This window comes from Suricata suricatta, chromosome 11 (assembly GCF_006229205.1).
Source record: "Suricata suricatta isolate VVHF042 chromosome 11, meerkat_22Aug2017_6uvM2_HiC, whole genome shotgun sequence".
NCBI classification, from domain to species: Eukaryota; Metazoa; Chordata; class Mammalia; order Carnivora; family Herpestidae; genus Suricata; species Suricata suricatta.
The window spans coordinates 47,232,885-47,249,130 of record NC_043710.1 but is presented as its reverse complement, the minus strand read 5'-3'; the positions used below and the strand labels follow the sequence as shown (position 1 = coordinate 47,249,130).

At 36.4% G+C, this 16,246-nt stretch overlaps 1 protein-coding gene across 2 annotated transcripts in view; it reads right to left on the bottom strand.

Annotated features, from left to right (window-relative positions):
• SBF2 (SET binding factor 2) overlaps positions 1-16,246 on the bottom strand; it is a 483,232-nt gene that overhangs the window by 48,472 nt on the left and 418,514 nt on the right. For both annotated transcript variants that reach the window (XM_029956586.1, XM_029956585.1), the window contains exons 24-26: positions 15,052-15,227; positions 12,765-12,910; positions 9,674-9,872 (exon numbers count right to left, since the gene is read on the bottom strand). In XM_029956586.1, the coding sequence (XP_029812446.1) occupies positions 9,674-9,872; positions 12,765-12,910; positions 15,052-15,227 (521 nt within the window). The remainder of the gene's footprint in view (positions 1-9,673; positions 9,873-12,764; positions 12,911-15,051; positions 15,228-16,246) is intronic.

Genomic DNA, 16,246 nt, shown 5'->3' with positions numbered 1-16,246 from the left:
CGTAGAATTACTAAAAAGGTCTCTGTTAAACTAATGATTTCCTTTGTCTTATACACCACTTTTTGTCAACTTGAAATATAGATTGTAAGATTACTGGATTAACAGCAACTTTATGAGGATTACAAGTCAAACTGTCAACTCATTAGTCTGTTGCAGTAACAGCTGAGAATACAGCACACTAATATTAGCCTGCCTGAGATGGTGAAAGAACTAAAAATCAAAACCAAATGATTTTAGTTATGAGAACAGTATGTTCAAAGGTCAAAAAAAGTTTAAATATTTTATTAATACTACATGTTGATAATTTTTTAAAGAAAGATTAGCTCATAAAGTTACAGGATATGATGCTGGGAAAATACAAAACAAAGTACTTTGTTTTTAGAATAGGAAGCACAAGAAGATAGGCAGGTTTCAGAGTCATTTCCTTTAATTTATTTAGAAATATTACACTAAAGAGATTTCACATTAATAAGCTCCAAACTCTAATCCTACATATTTGTATATGTGTATGTTTGACCTTTTTTAAAAAGTTTATTTATTTATTTTGAGAGAGAGAGAGAGAGAGAGAGAGAGAGAGTGATAGAGAGTGAGAGAGAGAAAGCGAGTATACAAGTGGTGGAGGGGCAGAGAGAGAGGAATAGAGAGAGACTCCCAGGCAGGCTCCACACTGACAGTGCAGATATGGGGTTCCAACTCACAAACTGCGAGATCATGACTTGAGCTGATGTTGGACACTTAACCTTAGACTGAACCATCCAGGCACTCCATGTTTGATCTTTTTGTGGTTAAAATATACCTAACGTAAAATGTAATGTTAACAATTTTTAATTATGCAATTCAGTGACATTAAGCACATTCACAAGAACCACTACAACTATCCATATCTAGAATCTCTAATCCTTTATCTTGATGTAAGCCAGTGCTGAGAGGAGGGGGAAAAATCCAGTTTATGGTCATGTAAGTCATAACCTTCACTATGTTAGTGAATGCTAAACTAACTTTTCATAGTTAACCAGAGCTACCTTGGAAGTATTCTGAAAGCCTAGCACTTTGGTGCCCTAGGAAGTTATAGGCTGTATTTTTTCTAATACAACAAAACCAATGAAAGAAGCAATTCCATTATTATAGGCCTCGATTTCTTTTTTAAAATTTTATTTTATTAAATTTAAAAAAATATTTATTTACTTTTTTGTTTTGTTTTGTTTTTGTAGCTTATTGTCAAGTTGGTTTCCATTTAACAGCCAGTGCTCATCCCAACAAGAGCCCTCCTCCATGCCCATCACCCATTTTCCCCTCTCTCCCACCCTATTAATCCTCAGTTTGTTCTCAGTATTTAAGAGTCTCTTATGGTTTGCCTCCCTCCCTCTCTCCAACTATTTTTTCCCCTTCCCTACCTCCATGGTCCTCTTAAGTTTCTCCTGTTCCAAATATGAGTGAAAACATATGGTATCTGTCTTTCTCTGCCTGACTTATTTCACTTAGCATGACACCCTCGAGTTCCATCCATGTTGCTACAAATGGCCAGATTTCATTCTTTCTCATTGCCATGTAGTATTCCATTGTATATATAAACCACATCTTCTTGATCCATTTGTCAGTTGATGGATATTTAGGCTCTTTCCATGATTTGGCTATTGTTGAAAGTGCTGCTATGAACATTGGGGTCCATGTGCCCCTATGCATCAGCACTCCTGTATCCCTTGGGTAAATCCTTAGCAGTGCTATTGCTGGGGCATAGGGGAGTTGTATTGTAAATTTTTTGAGGAACCTCCACACTGTTTTCCAGAGACGTTGCACCAGTTTATATTCCTACTTATGCTGTAGGAGGGTGCCTGTTTCTCCACATCCTTACCAGCATCTACAGTCTCCTGATTTGTTTATTTTAGCCACTCTAACTGGTGTGAGGTGGTATCTCAGTGTGGTTTTGATCTGTATTTCCCCTGATGAGTGATATTGAACATCGTTGCATGTGTCTGTTGGCCATCTAGAAGTCCTTTTTGGAGAAGTGTCTGTTCACGTCTTCCGCCCATCTCTTCACTGGATTGTTTTTTGAGTGTGGAGTTTGGTGAGTTCCTTATAGATTCTGGATACTAGCCCTTTATCTGATATGTCATCTGCAACTATCTTTTCCCATTCTGTCAGTTGCCTATCATTTTATTGGTTGTTTCCTTTGCAGTGCAGACGCTTTTTATCTTGAGGTCCCAATAGTCCATTTTTGCTCTTGATTCCCTTGTCTTTGGGGATGTGTCGAGTAGGAAATTGCTGCAGCTGAGGTTGAGAAGGTTGGTTCCTGCTCTCTCCCCTAGGGTTTTGATGGTTTCCTGTCTCACATTCAGGTCCTTTATCCATTTTGTTTATTTTTGTGTACAGTGTAAGGAAGTGGTCTAGTTTCATTCTTCTGCATGTTGCTGTCCATTTCTCCCAGCACCATCTGTTAAAGAGGCTGTCTTTTTTCCATTAGATACTCTTTCCTGCTTTGTCAAAGATTAATTGGCCATACATTTGTGGGTCCAATTCTGGGTTCTCCATTCCATTCCACTGGTCTATGTGTCTGTTTTTGTGCCAATACCATATTGTCTTCATGATTACAGCTTTGTAGTAGAGGCTAAAATTTGGGATTATGATGCCTCCCGTTTTGGTTTTCTTAGGGTTTTTTGTGGTTCCATACAAATTAAGATTAAATTTTTTAGGATTCAATTTTTTAAAATATTTATTTTTGATAGAAACAGAGAGTGAGAACATGCACACATGAGTGGGGAAGGGGCAAATGGAGATAGAGAATCCAAAGTAGGCTCAGTGCTGTGAGCTCAGAGTCTGATGTGGGACTTGAACTCACAAACTGACCGTGAGATCACCTGAGTTGAAATCAAGAGTCAGCTGCTTAACTGACTGAAACACCCAGGCATCACTATTTTTTTTTTAATTTAAATTCTAGTTAGTTCACATACAGTATAATATTAGTTTCAGGAGTACAATATAGTGATTCAACACTTTCATACAAGACCTAGTACTCATCACAAGTACACTCCTTAATCCCCATCACACATTTCACCTATTCCTCCACCTATCTCCCTTCTGGTAACCATTAGCTTGTTTTCTACAGCAGACTCTATTTCTTGGTTTGCCTCTCTATATTTTTTCCTTTTGCTCATTTGTTTTGTTTCTTAAATTGCACATATAATGAGACCATATGGTTTTGTCTTTCTTTTACTGATTTATTTTGCTTAGCATAATACTCTCTAGTTCCATCCATGTCATTGCAAATGGATTAATATTCCATTTCACTTCTTTTTTATCCATTCATCAGTGGATGGATACTTGAGCTGTTTCCATGATTTGACTATTTTAGATAATGGTGTTATAAACATTGGGGTGCATGTATCCTTTTGAATGAGTATTTTTGAATTCTTTGGGTAAGTACCTAGTAGTGCAATTACTGGATGATAGGGTAGTTCTATTTTTAACTTTTTAAGGAAACTCCATACTGTTTTCCAGAGTGGAGACCCCAGTTTGCATTCATATCAATAGTGCAAGGGGTCTCCCCTTTCTCCACACCCTTGCCAACACCTGTTGCTTCTTGAGTTTTTTATTTTACCTATTCTAACAGGTATAAGGCGATATCTCATTGTAGTTTTGATTTGCCTTCCCTGATGATGTGTGATGTTGAGCACCTTTTTATGTGTCTGTTGGGCATCTGTGTGTATTCTTTGGAAAAATGTCTGTTCATGTCTTCTGTATGGCCTACTATCTCTAATATCATTTTAATATCTATTATCCCCCCCATCCCCCACTTGCTTCTAGATACAATGATTTTGTGTATTAGATAAAGAAGTGATACTTAATGGTTTTGGGTGTTGCCTCAGTACCTGGGAAAGAACCGGCACATCCCTTCACTCCCTTCTGTCATGTAATATGAGTGCAACAGACAGACCATGCTCTGCTACCTGCACAATCAAAGACTTTCCTGCTCCCAGTCATGAGCTTGAGTGACAACTGGATAGCCAACGGTGATGGGGGCAAAAAGTGTTGAGACTGAAGACCAGCAGAAACTACTCTCAGTATCAGTCTCACTTAGTAATGAAAGATACATCTATTTACCCTGATATCCACCCTATCCCACTACCCAGAGCCATCAACCCTGGGCTCAAGGAGACTAGGTAGGCTTGAGGAGCTATTGTGGAAAACTTTAAATCAAAGAATAACATGCATACAAACGCTTCAAACATAAATAAACACAAAAAATCCATATCATTACTACCTGGGTCAACACATTGACCATTACCATAATCCAAATGGATTGGTGTCTCTTACCAATCATTATTTTTTTCTCCTCAAAATTTATTACTATCCTTGACTGCTAACAAACTGGATGAGTTTGCCTGTTTCTGAATTTTAGATAAAAGAAACAAACATAATTTATTCTTTTGTATCTGGGTTCTCTTATTCAACATTATGTGTGTGAGATCCATCCATGCTATGGCATACAGCTGCAGTTTATTTTCATTGCTGTATAGTATCCTACTAAATGATTACACTATCTCTTCTTCTACTGTTGATTTTGAGTACTTTCTAGTTTTTGACTATGTGAGAAAAATGTTGCCATGAACATTCCTGTAGATGTCTTTTGGGAGCACATATACATTTCTATTGGAAACTCTGGGCAGATAACAGGTTATGCATATGTTCAATAGATGTTTGGCAGATGCTGCCAGACAGCTTTCCAAAGTTGTTTAACCAATTTACAGTCTCACAAGCAGTAAATGAGAGTTCCACTTGCTTGACATTTTTACTAGCACTTTGTATTGGTAGTTTTTTAAGTTTTAGCCATTTTTGCAAGTATAAAGTAGTCTCATTGGGGATTTTAATTTGTATTCATTTGAAGACTAATAGGTTAAACATATTTTTAGATATTTATTGGTCACCAGGATATCTTCTTTTGTGACGTTCCTGTTTAAGTTCCCTGCCATTTTTTAAATTGTCTTTTTACTCTTTTAATGATGTTTTCTGATGTTCTTCTAGTATCTACAGAAGGTAGATTTATTTATATAAAGGTTATATAAGGTTAATTTATCAGTCTTTTACTTTATGGATGGTGCTTTTCCTGTCCTAAGAAATCTTTTCCTACTTCAAGGTTATGAAGATACTCTCCTATCAACTAGAAGCCTTATTATTTTAACCTTTTACATGTAGATCCATAGACCAGTGGAAATTGATTTTTTGTATATAAGGCAGGAGTCAAGATTAAATTTTTTTCATATGGAAATTCAGCACCATTTGTTGGAAAAACATCTTTTACTGACTGCTCTTAAGTGCTATCTTCACTTGTGGGGAAGAGCACTGGGTGTTGTATGGAAACCAATTTGACAATAAACTATTTAAAAAAAAAAAAGTGCTATCTTTACCTTAAATCAAGTGTCCATATATGTTGAGCTGTTTTATATTCCCTATTTTGCCCCAGTGGTCTGACTATCCTTGTGTCAATCCTATACTATTTTAATTATTGTAGCTTTATATAAAGCCTAGATATCTTACAGTATTATTCTATAAGACTATCTTGACTATTCCTGACCTTCTGAATTTTTATATAGTGCTTAGAATCATCTTTTTAATCTACATAAACATTTTGGTGGAATTTGATTGGGGCTGCACTGAATCTATAAACCAATTTCTAGAAAAATTATAATTTTAAAGTTACAAAATATTTTTAAATGTTTTTATGCATTTATTTTTTGAGACAGGAAGGAAGCATGAGTTGGGGAAGGGCAGAGAGAGAGGGAGACAGGAACCGAAGTAGTCTCCATGCCGACAGCAGAGAGCCCAGTGTGGGCCTTGAACTCACGAGCAAGAGCAGTGAGATCATGACCTGAGTCCATGTTGGACACTTAGCTGACTGAACTACCCCAAGAGCCCTGAAAACTTAGTTTTAGAGTACTGGGCATTCTAATCCAAGGGCATGAAATATCTATGTATTTATATCCTTACCGGTCCTCAATATTGTTCTGACTGTTCCATGTAGACGTCTTATATATCTAGTACCAAAACAACATCACTTAAAATTTCTTTTTTAAATTATTTGGTTTATGCTAATTTTTGTATAATAATCTTGTACCAGTGACCTAACTAAATTCATGTATTAATTTTAAAGGTTTATTTGTAGATTCCTTCAGATTTTCTAAGTATACAATAAAATCATCTGTGAATAATGACAGTTTTCTTTCCAATCTTTATACCTTTTATTGTTTCTTTTTCTGGTGTTTCAGCACTTTTTAGGACCTCTATTATGACACTGAGAAGTGGTGATGGTGGGCATCCTTACCTGTCCTGATCTCAGAGTAAAAGTTTTCAATATTTTCCCATAAGTAATTTTTGCTGTAGGATTTTTTAGATACTAGATAGGGAACTTTCCTTATATTTCTAATTTGCTAAGAATTCTTTTAAAAGTCATAAATGTACATTATATTTTATAAAGTGCTTTTCTGTATAAATGAATTTATATTTTTCTTGAAATAAAAAAATTATCAATTTGGAATTTTTTTTTGCCCCATTTTCACAGTTCACTTGTTCTGGAAGTTCTGCACTTGAGTTTGAGATCCCCCAGAGGCAAACATTCAAACTTTGTGCACAAATTTCCACAGGAGAGGGAGGGCTGGGCTTGAGAATCACACACCCCTAGTCTCCCTTGCCTCTCTGGTCTAGAGAAGTCTTCTGTCTGGCTGTCTCACCACGTACTGTGTCCAGGGCCTTCCACCACTGCATGCTTTGGATCAGGATCGCAATAGCCATTTCTGCTTTGAGTCCCCTCTCGGAATGCAACATATTTTTTCTTTTTAATTCTTTAAAGATGGTAAATTATACTAATTGGTTTTTGGTTTTCAAGCCAGCATTGTATTCTTGCAATAAACTCCACTTGGTCAAATGAACTGTCATGTGTGATTCTTTAAAAGGCAGCTTTGTGCGGTGTATGTGTTCTATCCTTTTACTTCCAATTACTTCTGTGAATTCTCCCATATTAGCTGTCTCCCTTAAAAGCAGCATAAAGCTTTACCAAAATTCTGGTAGTATTTTTCTTTTAATTGGAACATTTAGTCAATTGATAAGCAACGTAATTACTGATATATTTGAATTTAAATTTATCTTCTTACCATTTGCTTTCTATTTGTTCCATCTGTTCTGTGTTGCCTTTTTTCTCCTTTCTGCCTTCTTTTGGATTATTTTTTATTATTCCATTCCTTTCTTCCTAATATATTCTTTGAGGGATATACATTATTTTGTATCACCATAAACACTTTATTACAAAAGTTTTAATAAGTGGTCTATTATTTTATTTTTTCTAACAGATCGAAATGTGAAATGAGGTTTGTTTTCTCACTGGCAGGCACACTTTGATAGCATGCTTCCCAAAGAGCAGGACATTACACCCTGACACCACTACTTACACTATCTAAGAAGAGAATCTAGTTAGAAGGATAGAGTACCCAGGAAAATTATTGCATACTCAACAGAATTATAATCTTTCAGTACTTAATGCAAAATTTTTATTTGGCCCAAATCTTAAACTATATTTCCAACTTGCTTCTCAAGTTTCATATTAGTATTTGTTTATTATATATATTTTAATTTTTCTGAAAGTACTTTTAATTGCCTTATTTTTGAAAAATACTTTTGTTATGTATACAACCTAGGTTGATGATTATTTTCTCTTAGCCTCCTGGGGAAGATATGATTCCACTGTCTTCTCACTTTGTTGATACTGAAATGTCATTCATCATTGGTATTCCTGTTTTGGTGATCTTTCTCTTCTCTCTGCCTGCTTGGTGTCCTCTTCTTCTTAGATGTTCTGTGGGTTCAGTTCAATAGCTCTAGATGAGGATTTATTTGCTATTTGTTTGCTTTGGATTCATTTTGCTTCCTGGACCTGAGGACTGGTTTCTCTAAGCAGTGAGAGGGAACTGAAAAGTTCCCTGCAGTTCTTTAATATTGCCTTTTCCTCTATTGTCTCCAACAGAAGCACCAATCACATTAAACCTATCACTTAATCTTGCATGTCTTCGGTCTTTTTCTTTTTGTAGTTTTAATTCCAGTATAGTTGAAATAATGTTCAATTAGTTTCAGGTTACAATATAGTGATTCAACAACTGTACACATCACACAGTGCTCATCAAGGTAAGTGTACTCTTAATCTCCTTCACCTATTTCACCCATCCCCCACCCACCTTCCCTCTGATAACCATCTGTTCTTTATAGTTGAGTCTTTTTTTGATTTGTCTCTTTTTCCCCCTTTGTTCATTTGTTTTATTTCTTAAATTCTACATATAAGTGAAATCATATGGTATTGTCTTTCTCTGACTTAATTCACTTAACAGTATAACTCTCTAGATCCATACATGTTATACTCTGTAGATCTATCTATGTTGCAAATGGCAAGATTTCATTCCTTTTTTTGGCTGAGTAATAATCCATTGTGTGTGTGTGTGTGTGTGTGTGTGTGTGTGTGTGTATTTCTTTATCCATTCATCAGTTAGGATGTTTCATAATGTGGTTATTGTAAATAATGCTGTTATAAACACAGGAGTGCATATATCCTTTTGAATTAGTGTTTTCATATTCTTTGGGTAAATTTATAATAGTGCAATTACTAAATCATATGGTAGTTCTATTTTTAACTTTTTGAGACACCTCTATCCTGTCTTCCAGAGTGGCTACACCAGTTTGCATTGTGGTTTTGATTTGCATTTCTCTGATGATGAAGGATATTGAGTATCTTTTCATCTGTTGGCCAGGTACTTGGAAATTTAAACTCATTTAAAATGAGGTATGTATAGTTCTTCAACAACAGTGGGGTTGAAACTAATAGTAAAATTAAAATAACTTTCTAAAATATGTACAAAGTGCTTTCACAGCATTATTCTGTTTAATCAAAGCAGGAATTTATGAATGCAAAGGAAACAACTTACCTGGAGATGGAAATGATTAAACTGGCACATGGCAGAAATGTAGTTTTAAAAAATATAAAGCATGAAATAGGGCCTTACTGATACAGGAAACAGTGAGAGATGACAAGAATAGAAATAAGAAAACTACATTCTTTAAGTAGTATCCCTTGGAAATATTCTAATTAGATACCATAAGGAAACCCTGCCTACACTTGGGTCAACACATTACAGCCCGTGGGCCAAAACACGGCCTGCCCATTGACTTACTTACCATCCATGCCTGCTTTTTAGCAGAGTAGCTGCAATGAGACCATAGGGCTGCAAAACTGAAAATAATGTGGTATCTGGCCCTTTAAAGAAAGAGTTTGTGGACCCATGCCTATAATATACCTTCATCAATGCTATCTACCTGAGAAAATGCTATTTTTATTTCAAGTTCTCTTCAGGCACGCTAGAAAATACGTAAATGGGAAGAGAAAGACAAATAACCAAAACTTTTACCTTTCACTTTTTGATCTAACGTAAGCACTGTTTAGTAATATAATTATACTTCTGAGAATGCCAAGGAGATGATTACTCATGCTGCATAAAAAGTATCCCTTAAACACACACATCCCTGGAGATCTTGCTCCTTGTTTTCTAGCATGTTTCTCTTTGTGGGCTACGGAGACAAAGAGCCCATTCAAGACTCAAATGCAAGAAAGAAAAGGTGTCTTTTTGGAGTGCACTAACAGACTTACCTCCGGCAGAGTGAATACATCCTGTTGGAGGCAGTGATTCTAAAATACTCTGGTTTTGAGCGAGAAGAGCTGCCACTTATGGTTCCCAAACCTAAACGCTGATAGTCTCTGAAACAAGCTTTTTCCACTAACTGTTCCATTGTAGACTTCTCTGAGGCCTTCAGAGTGGTACTTGTGGGGAGTTCACTATCATCTGAAACTGAACGCAGAAACAGATTCTGAAAAAATGATATACCTCAAAGTAGAGAATTAGAAGCCTCCCTTTGAAGAGGATTCTTACACCAAGAGAGGTTTATATTAGGACTACAGGCACTATGTATATTACAGTTTAAATCACATTAATTCTTTGACAAGTCATTATGTCCAAACATAAATTAAAACAGTAATGGATAGTCAAAAAGTAAAATATCAGGAGCTCAAAAAGTCAGGGAAATTAACTCAAAATGCCAGGGAAGGGGCACCTAGCTGGCTCAGTTGGAAGGGTATACAACTCTTGGTCTTGGGTTTGTGAGTTTGAGCCCTGTACTGGGTGTAGAGATTTCTTTTTTTTTAATTAAAATTTTTTAAAAATATAATTTATTGTCAAAGTGGCTAACATACAGTATGTACAGTGTGCTCTTGGTTTTGGGGGTAGATTCCCATGGTTTAAAAAATTTTTTTTCAATGTTTTATTTAGTTTAGAGAGAGGTGGTGAGCATAAGTGGAAGAGAGACAGTGAGATAGAGAAACTGAAGCAGGCTCTGCGCTGACAGCAGCGAGCCCGATGTGAGGCTTGAATTCATGAATTGTGAGATTATGACCTAAGCTGAAGTCAGATGCTCAACTGACTGAGACATGCAGGTGCCCTGGGTGTAGAGCTGACTTACATAAATAAATAAACTTTAAAAAAATGCCAAGGAAATCAACTCAAAGTTTCTAGAAACAATATAATTTTGAATTCATTAGCCATATTTTTCTGTTTCAATTAGGCTTGTTTATTAATGCCAAAGTATAGTAATTTCTATTTAGGACTCTATAAAATAAACACTTGAACTCTGTCAGAAGCTAACTCATCAGTAAAATTTAACTTTAATATAATCTCTACACAAATTTCATCATCCACATTTCAGTTAACTTTTCAGAACATAAACTTATTAGAAATTTCTAGATTAAGCAGAAATTCACTGGTGGGAAAAGACCTTTCTTGGAGGGATATCAAGAGGCTATACGTTTGGAAAATATTTTTGTCAGAGGATGTGGTATGTATGGGAAACTCCCTCACAATGTTGCAATCACAGGTTACAGAATCTCTTAATATTTTAGATGTGGAAGGATTTACCCAATAATCAAGCATTTTAGGGAGGATTAAAAAAAAACCCCAACATTCCTAATTGGTACTGTTATGTTCTAACTAAAAAAAAAAAATCCATGTTAAGAACTGTCCTAATTTATTTTTTTATTTATTTCTACAGTGAGAGAAGTCAAATTAAGATTTCAGAAATTTTGCTTGAAAAGATGTGAGTTCTTTGTGTGCAATCTTTCGTTTATGCATGTTGAGAGGGTTTTCTTTTTTTTAAATTTTTTTACATTGTAGTACTTGTTTTGTTTGTTGGGGGTGTTTGCTTATTTAATACATTCCATCAAGGACAGAAAAAAAAAGATTTCAGAAATTTTGGATATGTATTCAAAGATCTAATGTCAAAAGAAATGGTAAGGCTCTCATCAATTTAAGGAGAAAAAAATCCCTAAGAGCTTACCCCTACACGTACAAGGCTTTGTATTTTAGTTTGTAAACTTCACAATGCAAACATGTCATCAGGTATCAGCTTTGTGTTGGCCTTTTATTTTCAGAGGAGCACAGAACATTATATAATTTGGTGTTTTGGTGGCATTATCATAGGATAATATTTTTCTTTTGTGTAATTATTAAAATGTCAAATTAGACGAGTCAGTAGTAATGGCTAATTTTTTTATGGCTTTCCATGTGACTGTGAAGAGGCCAGTGTTCCAAAAAATGGTTATTTCAGTAACGCAGTCATGGGTCTGTCCATTGCTCTCAGAGTATGTAGATACATATACTGAAACGGAGACCTTTAGCCAGTGATCTCTGTAAACGTGAGGTTTCTTTCTTCAAAATGTTCTTATTGTTATTATTATTAGTAGTAGTGGTATAGTCACTGGTGATTGATTCTAAGACCTGAAAACAAAAAGGGTACAAAGGCATCCTGCCTCCTATTAGATCAGATTATCCCTAGTGTTAATTCCATAAGCATACTCCATAGTGGCTTAAAGAATAGAAAACAGACATTTTGCGATTGTTTCCCTGTCTCTACTTTCCCAACCAAGAAGAATCTTAGCTTTTCAGATTCTGCTCTTTTAAATATGCAGTAGGCATTTTTTTCTTACCATCTAAGGATCCCTTCATCTTTGGTCTCATTTTGATTAAGAGTACCCACAGTGTTCTTATTCCAAGTACACATCTTTAATTTTGAATATTCAAAGTCCTTATTTCCTTATTCTTACTGCATAATGATAAGGTACAGGGGATTGTTTTATACCTAAATTCTCTATGTACTGGGTTTTTCTTTTCTTTCTCCCTTTGATGAGAGCCATGTAACAATGGCCAACTAGCTCTGTGGATTTAGTAAAAGAGAAACATCATTTAGCAAAATCTTAGCTGAACAATGGAATATTGGGAAAATAAAATATTTTTTTTCCAATTCTGAGAAGCTGGTGCCTCCAATCTTCTTATAGATCTAGGTTTTTGTGAGTCAAGGTTGAAGGGCGACGACATCTGAGTCTCTTATTCTTACTCATATAAGAAGAAAGAATAGGGGCGCCTGGGTGGCTCAGTCAGTTAAGTGTCCAACTTTGTCTCAGGTCATGATCTCACGGTCCGTGGGTTCAAGCCCTGTGTTGGGCTCTGTGCTGACAGCTAGCTCAGAGCCTGGAGCCTGCCTTCGGATTCTGTGTCTCCCTCTGTCTCTGACCCTTCCCCTGCTCATGCAGTCTCTCTCTCTCTCTCACTCAAAATAAATAAAACATTAAAAAAATTTAAAAAAATAAGAAAGACTAAAACTGAGTCATGAAGGAAAGAGGAGTTTTCACATACCTGATATGTCATCTTCTTCATTCCATCCAGGACGATTCCCTCTCTCTTCCACAATTGTGCCTGTTCTCCTCTTCAATAAATACTGCCGCCCAATTGTCATTTTCCCTGCTCTTTTAGCACCTTTCACAATTGTTTTTGAGAAGGTGCTATAAATTATAAAACCAAAGATAACATCAATTTAATATGAGGAAACCATTTACATTTTTTGGTATCTACACAGTTCAACTTACTTCTTCTCCATTCCCACAGCTTCTAGTATTGTCCAGACTTTCAGTAAGTCTCCGTCTTTAGGTAATTTTTTATATGGCAGGAGACTAATTTCCTATTAAACACTGTTGTCATCAGGAGAGCTGTAGGCAAAAAGTGCAAGAACGGCCGGAAAGGGGGCCGCCCCCTCGCCCGTCACCCAACGCACGTTCGTGGGGAACCTGGCGCTAAACCATTCGTAGACGACCTGCTTCTGGGTCGGGGTTTCGTACGTAGCAGAGCAGCTCCCTCGCTGCGATCTACTGAAGTCAGCCCTGACACAAGGGTTTGTAAAAAAAGAAAAAAGAATAAAAAAAAAAGTGCAAGAACCTAGAGTGGGACATAAGCTACTTTTCCAAATCTAAATTCAGTTTGGCTTTTTGGTCAAACAAGCCCCAGTGCACTCTGGTTATCCATGCCACTGCCCCCACCAGCTCCCACAAACTATGCTGGTAGCAGTCCTCCTGCATGCAAGCCAGTCTGCCCACTTTTCTACTGATTCAAACCTTTTCTAGTGATTCACAGGCTTTTCTTTTAGATCATATGGCCATTATAGTTAGCACCACATTTAAGTGTGTGTGTGTGTGTGTGTGTGTGTGTGTGTGGTGTCCTGCCTTCTGATCTTGTAAATGCTTACATATTCAAGAATGTTCTAAGATGTTTTAAAACTTAAAATTGTTGTCTCTGTTATAGCTGAATAGAATAAGCTCAATACAAGAAGGTTGGTTTTTTGTGTGTGTGTGTGTATGTATGCATATATTTCCTCTCATAGTCCATAGGTTCTAAACATAAAACGCCACACAAAGTTTTGTTTCTTCCCTGGAGGGCTGGGATAATAGACATCACAGGCTCCTCTGTGATTCCATGGTGCTAAGACAAGATGCTGGCCTCACTGTTGTAAATAGTTAGGAAGCTGTTCATGTTTCCGTGTATCATTTCTGATCTGCATGGTCTCCTTCTCTTAGCAGGTAACAGTGGTACAGGTGGTCAACCATGCCATTTAGTAGTAACACACTTTCTGGACCCTCAACTCTTCTATAATCTCTAACTTATCTCACTTTCAGGCAAAGGAAAGGGCTTTCCTCCAAAGTCTTCATGCTTTTCCCTCACATGTAATTTGTACTGGCAGATGCCCAAATTCTAGGTGATTAATGATGAATGAACTCAACTTTTGGCTCCTATATTATTAGAAGATAATTTTTATGCAATTGTTATTTTGTAATAACTGAAATGTAAAAGTTTCAACATAAATTACTAAAAATTTCATCAAAAAATAAGAGTTCCTTTAAAGAAATATGACAAGTAAATGCAATGCCTGATACTAGGTTGGATCCTGTACTGGGCAGAAAAAAAAGGTAGCTATAAAGGATCATCAGCAAAATTTGAATATGGACTCTGGATTAGATAAAAGTTTTATACCAAGTAAGTTTCCTGGTTATATACTGTGGTTTGTTCTTGGAAAAGATATATTGATTTATTTAAGGCTAAATGGGTATTATACATATAACTCAAATGGTTTAGAAAAAAAAAATATATGAGAGAGAATGATGAAGAAAATGGAGCAAAACAAACAATTGGTGAATCTTGGTTAATGATATATAGGAATTCTTTGTATTTTGTTGTAACTTTTCTGTAAATTTGAAATTGTATCAAACAAAAAGTTATGGGAAAAGAAAAAATAAAGGCTCCCATCTCTAGGTCAAAGCAAAACTATCTAGTAGGCTTGGATATCAACGAAAACTGAAGGGATTGCTCAAAGGTAGTTAGAAAGTGATTAATACAGGGAAAAGGGAAAATAGAATTTCCCTCTAAAACTTTATCATGAGCAATGCACATACTGGTCAAAACTTCTCTTAGCTTTTCCTTTTGGGGACTTACTACATACATCAAGTGTGTTCCATAACTTTCTGAGCTTGGTCCAATGGGCTTGACAGAATGGCAGACAAAAAGAGCAGTCATGCACTGACCCAAAGGACGGGTCACTTCCCCTGACAGTCAGCTATGAATACACCGAAATGAAGAAACTTGACTGTCTTCTTACCGGAAGGAGGTGTTCTTTTCCTTCTGTTTGGGTAAAATTATTTGTGGGGTAGTTTGTCCAGCAGCAAAAGCAAAGGTGGTAAAAATGGACTGAGGATAACGGAACTTCGTCAGCTGTTTCTTAAAGATCTCTACTACTTCTGGACTCACTTCTTCATCAAACGCTACTTTAATCAACTAGAGACAAAAGAGATAAAATACATTAGAGGCTTTAAGGATTTCCATATAACTTCTAAGTTATCGAAATAACAGAAGATAGTACTAAAGGACAGAAGTCCAGAGGTTGGGGTGACCTTGTATATTATTGAATACATTTTTTTAAAGCCTCAGAAAAGTTTACTTGTCATAGATGGTTTGTTGATAAGGAAAATCATGTATCTTGTAGTTGGGCTTCTTTAAGACTATCTCTTCTATGATGGGATAGGGAAATTAACTTATAGTAGCTGAAGTAGGAAACATGTCCTTTTTTCCCCCTCAACAGTTGGTTCTAGACAGAGAATTTGGCTGCAGGAAGTCCCTTCTTATGCCAAGCTACCATAAGTCTAGTAAGAAAAAAGTCGGTTTGATTAGAATCCTAACCAGTATAGTCAAGCAATATTCTAGTTTAAAATCCTCTGGCAGTTGGAACAGTGAGGAAATCCCCAGGAGGCCTCTGTCCCCAGCTGATGGGAGAAGTCTGGAGCTTAGAGGTCAGCAGCCTCACATCTCACACAATGAGCACATGGAGGTACTAGGGGTGGCTTCCTGGCTAGAAGGAATAGGAGCACTTGAAAATCTGAGAAGTCAGAGCAAGGTATAAAATTAGGAAGAGCAAAATATCAGAGTGAGAATTGTAAAAAGGAAAAACTAAGAAAAGATCGCTCTTCCAGGGTGTGAGTTTAAAAATTAATTTTTATTTTTATTTTGAGAGAAAGAGAGCGAGTGACCAAGTGAGCAGGGGAAAGGCAGAGAGAGAGAGAGAGAGAGAGAGAGAGAGAGAGAGAGAGAGAGAGAGAGAATCCCAAGCAGCACAGAGCCTGATGTGGGGTTGGATCTCATGAACTGTAGATCATAATTTGAGCCAAAATGAAGAGTTGGACAGTTAGCCAACTGAGCCACCCAGGTGCCCCCAGTGTGATTTACATCAATAATTCCACACGTTATGATATGTTCCAAAACCCTTAGAAAATCCTCTGCTTAATTAGAGGTTATTTAGT